Genomic DNA, 16,631 nt, shown 5'->3' on the forward strand with positions numbered 1-16,631 from the left:
AGTATAAATTGTAAGAGCTATGTGATATTTTTTTCATTTCTATTACTATTGCTAAATAAATATTTAGTATTTGATGTGTCGTTTTATCGTCTGCTTAATGACTGCTGTTTCTGATATTTTTTTGTCTTATTATAAAAAGCGCAGCGATCGGTTAACAACCATATTTTACATGAATAAATTTACAATGTTTCTCAATTGGAATCCGCGTTGGCTATAATTATGTTTTTCTTGTATTCATCAATTGTTTCCGTGAGAATTCTCTGAAAGATGCTTTCAAACACCTGATTCTTGACGATCACTTCATCGTTGTGTAGAGACGTCCACTCGGGTTCACACCGTCGCCACTCCGCGAATAGTATATCATCGATATGATCCGAACGCCTTGCTCCTACACCTGTAAATAAAATAAAATAAACTTTACTTATATCATATAAAAGACGGTAATGCAGCTTACCGGTTATTATAGAATTATAAATGAAATACTTGCTGATGTCTGTCTGTACAAATTTAATTTTTATGTATGATACAATGAATAAAAACCCTATTTCTTCATGAAACAGTCTTATTTTATGGTAAATGAGAATGCACGAATCAGACTAATATATTAAAAACCTGAATATATTGAAACCTTTTATAATTAACTTTAAAAGTATTTGTCACAAGTAATTATAAAAAAAATACTAATACTACTGCATACATTTGATTTAATGAATACTATTTATTGTATAATATAAAATATTTCCTTGTAACCAAGCAAGCAGATTGTCGAACATTGGCCTTAGTCAAGCATTACATAGGTATATAAAGTAGTTCTAGTAACATTTAAAAGAAAAAGCTAGTTTTTAAAGGTTCAGACATAGTTTGTAATCTGTATACATAAAAAGGCAAAGACAAAACAGCTTAGCGTCTATTTGTTAAGCAATTTTCTTTAGCTTCATAGCAAAAAAATATCAAAAATTAAAATAAGAGTAAAAACAAAATAATGCTTATATTTATTTTCCTCGAATTTTGAAGAACGATTATGATTTAATTTTGGCCGCTCATTGAATATTTTTAGGTATAAAAAAAGGTATAAAATGATCTAAGATAACACTAGAGCTTTACAGGACAAGGTTTATTATGCCTATCCGGCATTGGCCAGCGTTACATAGCGTTTCATATTTATAATATCATTAAAATATCATAATTGAACACAACGTAAAAGTTTACTAAATTTTACATAACCAAAAATTATACTTTCAATCTCTGTTAAAATATTTCTTTGACATACTTAATTGTACAGAAACATATAAATAGGCATATCAGTTATTAAAGCAGCTGATACGAATTTCGATCGATTTAAGGAGATAGATTTAAGGATGCTATACTTCTACTATAATATACATAGTTATTACCTGATACAACAGTCGGTGCCACACTTGATAATACTTCTTTAAGATCCTGAGCTGTCTTTTGAGCCAATTTCTCCGAATCAGGCTGGGGTTTTGATGACAGGAAATTACTAGTGTCCCAATATTTTTCATTTTTTTCCAGTTTCTGTTGTTGTACAGACTCTTGACAGTAGTCTCTTAAGAATATTTCATATGGATCCGAATCGAACGTTGTGCTTTCAGTATTCGTTACGAGTTCTCTTACTTTTTGCTCAGTCTCTTCATCGAAAACAAACTTTCGTGGATGTTTCGGCGCACGGGGTTCGATAGGTGGCGTGTATGGGGGAGGAGGTTTATCGGGTATCTCGCGGACCGCGAGTAGCTGGCATTGTTGTTGTTCTAACGCCTTTATCTAAAAAAATATAAAAATAAATTTGTTATACAAATTTACAGATATAAAACCCCTTGAAAGTCAAATTGTGTAGTAGGATATGAAACCTTTTGAATGAGCTTAAATTAGATATAAAAGCAACGCCTGTAATTTTCGCACATCTATTCTAAGGCCTTCTGTTAGTTTGAAAGAAAGGAGGAAGCTTCTTTAACTACAATTTGCAATCATTAGGCATGTTCGGGTCACATTTATAAACGTATCAATATATTTCGATACGGCGAATATAAATTTACCATTCCTGTGTATATATTAAGTCTATATGAATATTATCCTTACTTAATATTTCATGTGAATTCACATATTAATAGATCTGTCTCGGTATTGATATCAGTTATATAAAAACTATTGTCAAGTCTCAATTATTAAGAAGTATTTTTAAAATAATTATCTCTTCATGGAAGTATGCGTAAAAAAAAATAGGATGCGGATTTTAAATACTTTAGAGTGCAAATGTATAAGTAAGCACCATACTTGGTGGCAAGACTTTGTGTAAGTTCGTCTGGCTAGGTACCACCCACTCGGCAGATATTCTGCCGCCAAACAAGCAAGTACTCAGTATTGTTGTATTCCGGTTTGAAGGGTGAGTGAACCAATGTAACTACAGATACAAGGAATGTTATATCTTAGTTCCCAAGGATGTAAGGAATGGTTAATATTTGTAACAAAACAACAAAAGTTTCTCTAAAGTTATATATGTGGCGTTACTTTTTACTTTTTAGTTACCTTTTTCGTAATAATGAGACTTTATGAAGGAACACTTCTTGATTTACCAAATAACTAACTTACTTAGATCACTGACAATGGTAAGGTAAAGGTATTATAAACTATGAGTATCCACGATACTTATCCTCGAGAAAATTGAGAGTGTCGCGTGCTATGTATATTATTTAAATAATTAATAAGTTTTACCTCTCTTTCAATAGCCAACTGTTGTCGACGTAATTCTTCGGCTTCATATAGAACGGGAGAATTGAGAGAAGAGATGGTCGGGCTCAAAGAGTGGCTGCTTAAACTGCTTTCATCTTTAAACGTAAAACGTAATATGTAGTATTCAAAAAGTATTTTAAAAAAATCAGACTCTATTTGATTATATACTCTACCGAGCATATCAAATGGTACATACCATTACAAATAGTAGCCGACATCGAGGACTTTTGTGATACCCAATTTGATACTTCAGGGGCTACGTCATCACTAACATCGGCGGCTCCAGCGGGCACGGGCAAGGGTCCTGAGACACTTACATTCGCTTCTTCGTCTCGTTCCTTTGGTGATTGTGTCCCCACAGACACCATAATCGGTTCACACGTGCACGACTCGTCCACCAACGAGATTTTACTCGATAGATCTAATACGACTTCATCACTTTGATAGTTGTTCGGTTTTTCATCAGATTCGCTTTCCTCCGTTTTTGATAAATTCGTCTCAATAACCGCATCTTTGTTCTCCTCAATCGCGCTAATGAAATTGCAATCCAAGCAGTTCTCTAGTGATCTATCGTCCTCTGCAAGATCTTTATATATCTGATCGAATTCCTCTACAAGACTCCGAGCCGTTGAAGGTGTATACGGCCTATCCAAATCGTGGTTTTTAATTTGCTCAATAAGATGACCCATTACGCTGTCGTCGTTTAAATTGAAATGAGGTATACTGTTGGTGTGTATTACATTCTTTAACGCTTCTTTATTAACTTCATACTGTTTGCCACTACTGAAGATTTGTGGGAGCAAATCACGGAAGAGAATGTTAAGATAGCTACCATCGACTATTACAAAATTTTCATCTGCCGCGTCAATCGACTGGTCGACTTGGAGCAGTGATGGTATAATATCTCCTGTTTGGACGCATTTTTCGACGCTCGTGGTGTTTGTTGCCATGTTCGATAATATCACTGGTGTATATGACTTCGTTCGAGAAGTTGTGCTGTCGTCACATCCACTGCTAGATAGTTCGAAACATTTCAATGGAGCTAGGTTACGATCGGCTGAGGTACTTCGTTTTAATTTTCTCTTGCCTAATATAATTTGTTCCACTTCGACACTGTTCCTCAATTTTAGTTTAATATTCTTTTTAGTCTTCATAAGTGCCAATTTGCGTTTCTCTGATAGTGTCAGCAGAGCTTTGCGCATGCGTTGCATTTCACCACACTCATGTTGTAACTTTAGTAGAGCACCACGTTGTTTCTTCTTCAACGTCGATATATCTATGTTATCGTGCTTCTTTTTATTTTCCAACCATATAATTTGAGATTTTGTAAAGTCTTTTAAAGCATCTTCTCGCTTCTTTAAAACAGATAAGAGATTTTTGGCTCGCCTTTGCTCATCCCGAATGAGTAAATTGAGCTGTAATATATAAATATTTTTATCAATTACGACGATGAAATGAAACAATTAGTTAATAGTTATTAAATTACACTACAACAGTTACTAACCAAGAACTAGAAACTGACTTGTCTCGAAAGTAAGACAATATTATTCTCATTAGCTGATAACAAATGATAGTCATTCCATAAATGTTTACAGATAAAAAGAGTAACACTTACCAAACAAAGACTCCTTGATGCCATTGTTTCGGTATCGTCAACGTCATTTTCAAATTCTGTTAGAAATGATCCATACTCTAAGTTTTTTAATTCATGGCTAGTGTTTATCCAATTTTCGACTTCCTTGTCGGTAAGGCATTTATCAGAGAGGGAACAACTCTCTAAATACTGTAAAGACTCAAAAAATGAGTCGATGAAATTGAGCTCCCGTTGGAACTGTTCACAAATAAAGTCACTTTGTAATAAACTGTCATTAACTTTTATTGTACTAATTAAGTCGGACGGTTTCACTAATTTATCGTTGTCAAAGATGTATGAACTATTAATTGAGGTCATATCGTTTGAATATTCTACGTCATCGTGAGATTTATTCTCTGTCCTGCTATGACCATGATTCTCATAATTATCGCTACGATCCTTACTTTTTATTTCATTCTTATATACCGACACGACATTCAGAGGAAATGGACTAGAAGTCAGGTGTGATTGTAATACTGAATTATTCCCAACAACATGAAAATCTATTTTCTGTCTTGTTGTACACGTTAAAGTTGCTCTACTAATAATATAAGAAGTACTTTTGTGAAAGCATGAATCTGTAACTTTTTGTTCACTTTTATGCGAATTCGTATTGATAAAGGATACCTCAGACGCATTTGTATTAATCATGTCGTATATTTCATTTTTGGGTATATCGTTTTTATTATAAGTTAAATTAACATTTGGTATGTCAAGACTATCAAATGTTTTATTTTCATCGAAACATTGGTTTAAATAATCTTCATATGTTTCAGTAACTTGGTCTATCTTTTTTGACACTAGATCAGTTCCGACGCTCATATCTTTGAATGTAGTATTGTTTATTGCTTGAATAGCACAATTTACATGATTCAATGTCTTTTCAGTATTAGTTAATGTATCTTGAGAAATTTCAGAGGCTACATCTCGCCTCATCATTGTTTCATCAAGTGGCACTTGAATTATTGTGACTGGCTTATTTTTTCCTTTTTTATCATTTAAAAGTGTAATCCGATTGTGATATAATTTAGTTGAGGATCTGCTTGATTTTGTTTTTTCTGAAATTGATTTTTTGGGCGGTACTTTGGGTACATTATCATCTCTATATTTGTTTTTCATAACTGAAACTTCTTTTTCGCTTTCGTGTGAGGTTACCATCTTTTTACTTAAACTTAATTTGGGTGATAAAATGGCATTTTTGTTATTTCGTGTTGATTCTGTAAAGATAAATATAATTTATGTGATACCTTATATACAACATGTAGTAAAGGAGCATTGATTCAAATATATATTTAAGATAAAAAAGTAATTGCAACATATTTTATGTAAACTATTTCTTAAAATTACGAAAGCAAGTTAAATAAGATACATAGATATCATGATGTGTACTATACGATATATTTATTTATTTAATTGAAACACCATCGGCATATTCACGAAACAATTCAATCAAAAGTACATGGACCAATGCAGTGTGATACACCACTACAGGTATTTACAGCACTATTGAATTACAATAAAAAGTAATACTCTTAAGTTAATATATATATATATATATATATATATGGCCTATACAATTATTTTAATATAATACTACAATAATCAAAAAATAATAATATGAGAAATAATATTAACATAGCTATCTCAAACGTGAACATATAATTTCAATTTGATATATAATTAATATGCATAAATATAATTCCAACTTTACCATTATAACTTTTATTCTTAACATAATCTTGTATCTCACTATCTCCTTTTGAGTATTTATATTTGTTTCCTAATTTAGAATCCACAGTTCCTTTTTTATTAATTACTATATTGTTTTTCATTGCAGATTTATTATCTTTAGGATCTGGAAGCAAGTTAAAGATGTAAAATACTTTTATTTTATCATTTTATTATTATTAGCTTTGAAAAAATATTGCAAATGCAATTTAGCAGCACCTAAAGTTAGTATTTTCATACTTTTAGTAGTAGGAGTTAATCTTGACACTTTTCTCTGAGACAGCTGTTTCTCTTCCTTAATATCCGTTTCAACGGCTCTATGTATATAGTTTTTAAAAGATTTTCTTATTTCTTGAGCTGCAAAAGTATCAGAATCATGAAATTACAGTTAAACATAAATACCAATTGTATTTTGAAATACATACAAAATTTAGGGTGAAGGCTATTTTCATCATCTTCTGCAATGGTGATTATTTTTCGTTTACACATATCAGATGTCATCGTCCTTGGCACTACTGCAACTTCTGATCTTAAAGATCTCCTTGTACCAACCCTTGGTTCCTCAATTGTAATAATACGTCGAAACCTCGGTTCCGAAGTGTAATGTGTAGGATAACATGATACTACAAATTTTAATAATTTGTTTATACTTTAGTAAACTTAGAAAAAACATTAAATACATAAAAAAACATTAAATATTTTGAGCAGTTGATAAAATACAACAGGTAAGACATACATAGCATTCGCTTTGCAACACGCTATAATCGTACACTAGCATCTCATACATAAAACCATTTAAAGAGTTATACACTCTGTTACACTTTACGTTAATATCTAGACAGTCAGTTTCCCAAAAAAACTATTACAAATGATTGATTTATTTTTGGTTTATTATCTGCAATTCAAGAATTCAACAGACTTATATTGTACACCAAATAAATCAAGTCCTGTTTTAAAAGTTCTCAGGCTATTTTCACTTATTATTCTCAGATAATATCTACATGAAATCTAACCTTATCTTTAACGCTACATAATTTGTATGGTATTATTCATAACAATACCTTGAACTCATTGATCTGACATGTTTGGTTTAGGTGCCTCATCCACTAAACAGATTCTAGACATAATTAATGTAACAAAATTACTAAAAAGATGTTTCTAATAGAAAATATTTTCTTTTAGTAACTTCAATTCTGAATAAAATTATAATACCTGCATGCTTTTAGCAGCAGGATTTTGGGCCAGTTTATTAATGATAACTAGTGTTGTCTCACTAAAAGAATACCAAAATTAGAATCATGTGCTGATCGTTTTGTGGCTAAGTGGCCCCGATATATTATAAATGTTTTTAATGTTATATAGTGGTCTCTTTAAGTGAAGTGGATTTATTGGTACAACATTACTACTGCAATGCTAATTACAGGTAAATGTAATTTTATTTATCCAATTCCTGTACAACAATGGACCTACTCTACTCACCTTGCCATGTTTTGATTCATTTTTGTCCCAAGGAGCATGTTTTAAATTATTGGAACAATAATTACGAAAATTTGTGTCCATCACTAAACTCTCATTAAGAATTTACATTTATTAGAATAAAACCCTTTTCCCTCAAAAACAAATTACCTTTATCTTTAATGTGGAATTGAATACCTATTTGTTGTATATTTTATTAAAATTATAATAAAGATTAAAACATTTGGTTCACGGTCTAAAGCATTTTGCAATAATACATTTATTATTAATATACATTGAACAAGCTATCTTTTAAGCTAGGGTAGGTTAAATAAGATCCAGCACTTTGAACTCTGAGATGTAAAACACAAAAAGAACCAAGCAATTATAGGTAGATTTAATACCAAATTTAAAGTTAAATGATAGTTATCTCTAGACCAAGGTAACTATTATGTAAAGTTGATGGGTTATTTTTGAATAAGCTAATCTCTGATTTTTTATTATAAGAATTGATAACATTAAGTGCTTAAATATATATACAAAAATGAATTAAAAATAGTTACTGTATAAAACTTGACCGTGTGGAATGGTGGCAAGAATGCTAGCAGCATTTCATTTAGTTATAAGCTAATCTCGGATTACATGAGACTGGAAAAAGAATATTTGTGTACGAGAGCCCACTTACCAAGAAAGTTTATAGACTACCTAACATCACACTATGAGTCAACATCACACAGTGGCAGAACAGTAATGTTTATGCACATGAAACCAGACAAAGCAGCCAGTAGCATATAAGTATTTAAAAACACTAAAATAAAGCGAATGATTATCTTGAAATCTTCTTTAAAGTAAACCTCACCAATATGCGGTTTCTTAATCATTTAACACTAATAATGAAGACAAATGAATGCTAGTAACTATACAATAATTAATTGTAATCATTATTTTACTGCAATAAGACATTTAAATTGCTATAAATAAAGCTTAAACAAATTAAAAATATATGTTACTTCCTTTGTTTTGAAATTAAGTCTATTTGTAAAAATTTCACTTCCTCTTATAAACATCAATATTCAATTGTTTTTGTTAGTTTCATTATTATATGTTATTTTGAAGAAAATAGACTTAATTTGTATTTAAAAAAGAATCACATGTTTAACGTCAAACGGGTGTTCCATTTCAATAAGCTGTCTTTAATATAAAACTGACTGGAGCTTTCTAATAGTACATAAACAATATTATTTACAAATAATCTTACCGTTAGTAGTTTTGGCGGCGTCTGGTAGTCGGGCGTACTTAATAACTGATTTTTTCTGATTATTGTGAGTTAAAGGAAATGCGAGACTTTCAATTTTTAAATAAAGATCAAACAATTTATCGACTTCGACATTACTTCTTTTGGATGCAGAATCATCCATTATCTATTAACTTGATATTTTTGAACTTCTTACCATGTTAATTTTTAGTTTAGATGGAATTAATTAACATTGGTAGGGTATTTAAAAAACTTTTAATTTTTTTTTAAATAAATTGTTTCGGTCCATACTACAATTTTTCAATTTTTTGCTGTCAGGTTTTTATTTTCTATTGCACTAATCTATATTGTCTACGTCTGCTGTCTTAATAAACATAGCTTAAAAAACACTATCATAGTGTATTATTTTCTTCTTTTGTTAAGCTATGGCAATATCTACGAAATAAAAGGTGTTTACATTACACATTATACAAAATGATAACTTCAATTCTTCGTTGAATCAGCATTTTGAGATTCGATCCTATAGAGCATTTCTGAGCATAGCCCTTTCCATAGTTTGCTAACAGACTTTAAAGTAATGGATCAAACGCAGTTTCCATTTATCGGCTCCGTAGGTCATAACGGGAGAAAATAATTCAACGAAAGGTCGTTGAATTATTTTGTCGTCAAACTTTATGATATTTGTAACGAAAAGATTTGACCAAGTGTCCTAAACGATGGCCAGCCTTCGTACTATGTGCCTCCTACTCGAAGTTGTTTCGACCTACAACAACTTCGACAGGAACTCCGTTAATAGTTATTAGTTTCGGGTTGACAATTATTTGCTTATTAAAAATTATCTTGCCCTATCAAATCTGCTCAACATTACAAGTCCTTCACGGTTTGTGCCAAGATGATGATATTATCTGCAAATCTTAAGTGTTAAAGGTACTAGCTGTTTATATTAATAGTCATTGTTATTTATATACAGTTTGATATTATCTCTACTTAGTCATTCATTGACTGTCGCAATTTTTATTATATATTTTTTTTAATTTCAAATGTATAATTGCCAAAGATATCCCCCATGCCTAATTTTCAAAATTTATATTAACAGCTACCAAAAACAATTTTAGTTTATCGGACAGGTTTTGGACGCAAATGTAACATTAATTATACAATTTTAAAATATATTTAAAAAAAATGGTGTAAATGGTAATTTATATAAATAATTAGAAAAAATAAAATTAACAATAAACCGCATTATTAACTTTTAATGTAGTCATGTAAAAATCAACGCAGAGTAAAAAATAAACATAAAATCTGAAGAGTTTGTGGTAAATCAACATTTTTAGTTTTATTAAAATTAATTACAGGTTCTGCTTACTTTTTTTCTCCCTTCTCAGAAGATAATGGCCTTTATACTTGACCATAGCCAATAAGGAATAAGTGTCAGAGACAACAAAAGAGTGAAGTGTAATTATGTGCGAAGTCAGACGAAGTTATGACACTTATTTCCAAGAAAGATTTTAAGACTTTCTTTAAACATACTTTTTTTGTTGAAATATATTTTATCTCGTGTGTTACATAGTTCGGAGTTAAAGTTGTTAATATTAACTATCTTATTTTCACATAATAGTCTTGATCTGTCTACTTAATCGCGTATAATATGTAACTAATCTACATTGTTATACATATAGTACAACGAAGTCATTAAGTGGTTAGTAGTCGGATCTTTTGTTGTCGAAATAAAAGGTTTTGTTTTTGTAAAAGTAACTTAATGGTTAATTAATGTCGGTTACTTTAAATCGCTGTAAAATGTTATCCTTGGGACATAGATATAAAAGATAGTGGTGAAAAAAGACAGTGAATTACTTTTTTACTATTTTGACTGGAATGTGATACGTGCGTAGTTGTATTATTTTTTCCTTGTGGAGTGTTCACTAAAATGTAAGTATTTACTAATATTTTGTAACATTTAATAGTTTTTATGATGTGTATGTACTGAGGTAGCCATTTTATGTCCTGTAATGGAATCTGGAATTATATACATAGTTATAAATAGTAACGACCTAGATGGCAAATGCGCATGTTATGAAGACCCGGTGCAGTCGCTACCTGTATGCGATCGCGTACACATTAATTTTCTGTTTCTCTGCAGAAGTGTTTGTATTTTGAATTATTTGTTTACTTATTTTAAATGAAAGTTTTTAAAATGAAGAAGGTATAAAAGTTTTGGTTGTTTAATAACATATATTAACAATAAAGTGCAAGATGGTGTGGGCAAAGCGCTCAAAGTAAGTTTTCAAATTGTTGAAAAGTTTTATTTAGCTCTGTCCATATTTTTAAGGAATTCTGTGTTCTTCAGTATTTTTTATTCAATTTTATTTGATGGAATTTTCACATTTAAAGAAATAAAAAGTACTATTTTCAATAAAAGAATAACTTATATTTTCCCATCTTTTCAGAAAAGAATAAGTACTATGATTTGTACTCTTTATGACAATATTTTTCAATTCTGAAGGTTTGCTTAATAATTTGTAGTAAAAATATTTTTTAAACTTTGCGCTTCTAGTTGCTGGTGAAGAATTTCATATTGATCTCGTAGAACTTAATTAATTGTCTTATGCTATTTATATCAATTCATTAGTAAAATTAGCGATTGAATGCCATTTTCATTTAAGAAAGTCCAGCTTAGTTTTTGTATAACTATTCTCATGAACTTATAAACTGTGATTTTTGTGAATGGAGTCTGATAATTAAATTTTCACTTGTCATATTAAAACGAAGAGTAATTATTTTTTACATTTAATAACATCGTATTATTTAAGCATTTTATATATAACATATATTTTTTTTTATATTAATTATTAGTCTTATTTTAAGTAATTATTTTGTTATTATATTATTACACTTTAAACTTTCACATATGTTCTTAATTTTACATATTTTATTTGTGATTTAGCTTAACATTAATTCTATTAGAAACTTAAAATAGCATTGTATTTATGATACTTGATAAGAAATTGAAGTAAAATATATAATGCTGTATTCATTTCTTGTTTTTTACCCTACAATAACTTAAACTAAAATCTAATTGCGATTATAATGAAGCTTATGTTGTAACTTACTAAAGGTTTTACTTAGTGAAGTTAACAAATGTGTTTTCTACAACACACATTTAATTTGAAATAAATTGAAATAGTTCACTTATTTTTTTCATTAAACAAGTGGAATTAGTATTTTTTTAAATAATATTTACGTAAAAAGTTCCATTATGCTTGTTTCTATGAGATCTGATTATGCATTATTAATAAGTTTTTTTAGGTTGAAATGTAAATATTATATCAACATATCATCAAATTTTTTACTTTAGTTGATTGCATTTTTTATATAAATAATTGTAATTAAAACTCGCATTTTTGAATTAGATTTCTTTTAAATTTATAATTTTTAAGGTCTATTTTTATAAACTTACTTATGACATTGCTTCAACCCAGTTTGGCAGTATTATGCAAAATATTGACTGTTAGAAGAAATATTAGTAATAAGATATATTTGATTTTTTTAAATATGTTCTTTATGGCTGCTTAGAAATGTTTTGTTTTTCATAAAAGTTATGGAATATGTAACATTTCGTAATACTTCATATATCAGAAGTGTAACTGTATATCCATATATTTTTTTTCATGTTTATGTAATAATTGCTTTCATAACATTGCTTAAATATTTCTGTACAGAAGAAAAATGGCAGTCAAAAAACATGAGTTGGTTGCTGACAACCGAAATCAACCAGACTTGGCTGCACTGGCGCAATACTTTCAAATGATGAATGATCAACCTAATTACTTGCCTCCACCACAAGAACTCGTAAAACATTGTCAAGATATTGTAAAATGTCTCTGTAAGTATTTCTCTTTTTATATTATAATAATAGATAATCTGATATGTAACAACAACTGATATGTTGCAACGATATGTATTTTGTTTAATTAATTTATTATTACAATTCTAGGGAACTTATAAAATATTTATTATATGTCAAAGTAATTGAAATTACTGCACATTAAATATGTTTTTTTCATTTAATTATTTTGGGAATATGAATGTAAGGACTTTTAAAACATATTTCTACTTTAATTTAACAGTATCAGAGCAGGGTGCAACTCTTAGGCACCTTATGTTCATTTCTGTAGCTCTAATAATCTACATGAATAATTTAATGATGAGCATTTGAGTAGTTAAACCATTAACGTAACCAGCAGACAAATAAATAAAGTCACATTTTCATTTGTTATAGTTAGAGTGATATAGAACTTTTTATGTTTTTTTTTGCGAATTGGTTAGTTTGAAGCAATTATATTATAGCTTAGAGTCATATCAACTACATTCAATTAGTCTTCTATAAAACAGCTCAGAATGGTCATTTTACAAATCGGACATGTCCGTTCATTGTGAAACCACAATCAAGTTATTATCTTTAATTGGTGTTTATGCTTATTACATTCAGCAATTCATCTGATGGCATATTGATGGTATATTTTAATTATGGTAAAATTTTGTAGTAGTGGTATTCAGTATGTATTTTTATAACTAAACAGTAACCAGATATACTGGGATGGCTGAAAGTCTATTAAAATTGATGATTAGATGCAAATTGTGACTGATTTTCCTTGGCTAAATAGTTTTTAACATAAATAACTGAATGTTTCTAACAATTAAAAATAGTAATAATTGTTAGTATTAGTACTGTAAAGCGAATTTATTTTTAGCACAAATAAAATTATTGATTTTCAATTATTTCGGCTTAAATGACAATGTTTTGTTTTACATTTTATTCAATAATGTACTTGGTCCCTTTTAGCACCAAGCCACAGAAATATAATTACTATTTACATACGAAGCAACCCTTAATTCACCTATGAATAAAACAGTTATGCATGGTATTATAGTTTACATAAGGCTGCATGAATACAGTTATTCTATGTAATAGCTGTTTTACAATTTGATTTGTAACGAGTTAAAACTATTGGTGATTAATGTATTATAATATTTCGAAACAGCGCGCACTACGGGTACTGTGGAACAACTGTGGCAAATGCTTCAGCCAGTAGAACAGTTCTTACTTCGCGTAGTGACGACAGTGCATGGTGATGTTCGTCATGAGATTTTCACCGCAATTCTTGACAAATTTTACTCCTACATTTCTGATCCACGTGAGTACTATTTTTTGTTTCATCCTTGGTAGCATTCTTCTTCTTTGACCACATTGAATCGATCGATGACTGGAGATTATGTACGAAATTTTAAAAAAGGAAGTACAGTGGATTTCTTTTATTACGACCTTGGTTGTAGCGCCCATTCGTCTATAGCGACGTTAAATCTAAGTCCCTTGAATTAAAGCATACTATACTATGTAAAAACATGTGGCTATAGCGACTTTCGATGTAACGTCGAGTTCGGACGTAGCGACTGTTTTTATTGAATAGTTTGTAATAAAATCAGATGTTGCGACCGGAGTCGGCCGCCAAAGACACAAAAGAGCTTTCTTATCTTTTGTTTACATCCACACAGATGATCAGCAATCTTTACTTTTAGTTTATAGATATTAGCTAGGTAATTAGGTAGGTAAGCGTGAACGTTTCCGAGTTAAAATGGTTCAGTGACATTTGAACCATTTTAACTCGGAATTGATATTCAGAGTAGCAACTGTGTATAATAAACTTTTGAATAAGTATGGCTCCTAGACGCACGTTCACTGTTAAAGAAAAGGCGGAAATCGTTTCAAAATTGAAAAATGGTGCAAACAATGCTGATTTGTGCAAATAATACAAAGTTTCGCATTCAACAATATCTACGATGGGGAAAAACCGTGATAAAATATTATATGTAATAGAGTGGTTTGAGTCCAAATACTTAAAAATCTGTTAAAAGTCTGTTTCTTTTTGCCTTTGCCTGTAACGACATCCGGATGTAACGACGAAATAACAGTGGTCCCTTCATCGTCGTTATACCCGAAATCCACTGTACTTATATTTATCTTTATAAATAAAAAAACGCTTATTATTTTTATGAATACGATGTGATTTAAATTACTGTCTACTAACAACCTATATATTGTTTTTATATCTATTTAAAAATATATATGTATAAATAATTTAACGTTTCAGCGCGAAAAATTTAGTAATTATTTGTACATCAAAAATACTTTCAAAAACCTTAATTTAAGTTTTATATATATTTGCTATTTTCCGCGCACACCGAAACTGTTGGTCTGTTGAGAAGTAACGATGTGAAAGAGAATAAACTAATAAACGAACTAACAATACATATTATATAATATTAGTAAATATTTTTTGACCTGTTTAAGTAGTGATGAGGTGATCTTGTTAAATAATTAATACATAATTTACTTTATTTTGAAACAATTTTTTGACAAAATACAATAGTATTTGGACGTATTATGTGTGATGGACAATTATGATTAAATATAACTCTAACGTTAAAATTTGTCTAAGCGAATGAATATTTTAAATTAAAGATACAATGATAAGCTAGCTCAAATCTCACCTCACTTCACACCTTATTCTTTATAAGTTATTTAATCTTTAATTTAGATACCACTTAGGCTGTACAACACTCGTGTCACTCAATATATACAGATTTAATGTATAAGTGTCTATTTTGTTGGTGATCAAAATAAATAAATAAGAATTAAGACCCGTGTCTCGGAAAGTGTACACACTCTAAACGCACGGTCCTGTGCCTGAACTCTTTCCAGTCGTATCGGATTTGCTGTCCCATCGGATTATGAGAGTGATGGAACAGAGAGTGCATCTGGTTTTGCACTGGTCACTCTTATGGGAAGAGTAGCCGCGGTGGTCATAATCGGCTGGACGACATTTTGTAAACAGATAGACTTTGTAAACAATTTGTAAACAGATTTCAATTGTTATTTATTTATCTTGCGTTGGGTTCTGTTTAGCTACAGAACAGTTCGATTTCGATCTCATTAGCATCGTAACACGTATTTCTACACTACTTGGCTATGCGTTTACACTAGGAACCTCGTTAAAATCATATAGAAGACATATATTATATCTGATAGAACTATTGTTTGGAAATTCTAAAACAACTTAAGCACCTATATACGCTTAAAGTAAATGGACTACCAAGGAATATTTATTTTCAAACCTAACCAAGGTTAGAACTACTTTACTTTACTTATACAATTGCTGAGTAAAAGACTAACTAAACTAGTCGGCTGCGTGATATATAATATATTCTGGCGTGGCAACAAGTAAAACTTGTTACTTTGATTTTTGGATTTGTGCAAGCCCGTCTGAGCAAACAGAAATAGTTCGTATTGTTGTGTTCCGTCTGAAGGGATTGAGCAAGTATAACTACAGGCACAAGGGATATAACATCTTAGTTCTCAAGGTAACCACCAACCTTGAGAACACAAACATTGATAACATGAGGAATGAATAATATTTACCAATGTCTATGGGTTTTGGTGACCACTTATCATCAGTTGGCCCATTTGCTAGTCAGCCAACAAAATGACATCAATCATACAAATTTCCATTCCAATTATTAATTACGAAATTTAAGAATATAAAATATAGCCTTGGACAATCTGGAAAAGTGATATTGATTCTAAAATAAATATTAACGATTAATTTATTTTTCACACACTATAATCCGTGCCTAAATAAGTTTGGTTTTCTGCAAATAGATATTGGTGTTTACACTTTGCAATTTTAAATTTTCATTTAGTGTTTTATTTTGTGAGCGAAACTAAATGACTCGCGAGATATCGTCATATATAAA

The 16,631-nt window shown here is 30.1% G+C and overlaps 2 protein-coding genes across 4 annotated transcripts in view; one reads left to right on the forward strand and one right to left on the reverse strand.

The window, feature by feature from the left end:
- Window positions 1–175: 175 nt before the first annotated feature.
- Window positions 176–9,103, reverse strand: LOC125076233 (uncharacterized protein PF3D7_1120600-like). Of its 2 annotated transcripts, none has more exons than XM_047688297.1 (9): window positions 8,823–9,103; window positions 6,535–6,732; window positions 6,350–6,466; window positions 6,093–6,236; window positions 4,364–5,598; window positions 2,945–4,163; window positions 2,731–2,843; window positions 1,395–1,782; window positions 176–394 (listed from the first exon to the last, which is right to left on the reverse strand). In XM_047688297.1, exons 1-9 carry the CDS (start codon window positions 8,980–8,982, stop codon window positions 192–194), a joined length of 3,777 nt encoding a protein of 1,258 aa, XP_047544253.1. In that variant the 5' UTR covers window positions 8,983–9,103; the 3' UTR covers window positions 176–191. The 2 variants fall into 2 exon arrangements, with proteins under 2 accessions (XP_047544253.1, XP_047544252.1); XM_047688296.1 differs by having other exon boundaries at window positions 6,329–6,466.
- A 1,198-nt stretch (window positions 9,104–10,301) lies between these two features.
- Window positions 10,302–16,631, forward strand: part of LOC125076239 (ubiquitin carboxyl-terminal hydrolase 35) — a 34,921-nt gene continuing 28,591 nt past the window's right edge. Inside the window, exons 1-3 of one of the 2 annotated variants that reach the window (XM_047688309.1) lie at window positions 10,302–10,748; window positions 12,539–12,702; window positions 13,862–14,014. In XM_047688309.1, the coding sequence (XP_047544265.1) occupies window positions 12,546–12,702; window positions 13,862–14,014 (310 nt within the window). In that variant the 5' untranslated portion in view covers window positions 10,302–10,748; window positions 12,539–12,545. Of the gene's footprint in view, window positions 10,749–10,911; window positions 11,096–12,538; window positions 12,703–13,861; window positions 14,015–16,631 lie in introns of those variants that run through there. The other variant, XM_047688308.1, reaches the window with a different exon arrangement.

The sequence above is a fragment of the Vanessa atalanta genome, chromosome Z (assembly GCF_905147765.1).
Source record: "Vanessa atalanta chromosome Z, ilVanAtal1.2, whole genome shotgun sequence".
Taxonomy (NCBI): Eukaryota; Metazoa; Arthropoda; class Insecta; order Lepidoptera; family Nymphalidae; genus Vanessa; species Vanessa atalanta.

Bases quoted from the DNA above. Each gene is read 5' to 3' on its own strand.
- LOC125076233 (XM_047688296.1), bottom strand. From the start codon at position 8,982: ATGGATGATTCTGCATCCAAAAGAAGTAATGTCGAAGTCGATAAATTG. The intron at 5,599-6,092 runs GTAAAGTTGGAA...TTATCTTTACAG, and splicing joins TAAGAATAAAAGTTATAATG to AATCAACACGAAATAACAAA. The intron at 1,783-2,730 runs GTAAAACTTATT...ATATTTTTTTAG, and splicing joins AGTTGGCTATTGAAAGAGAG to ATAAAGGCGTTAGAACAACA.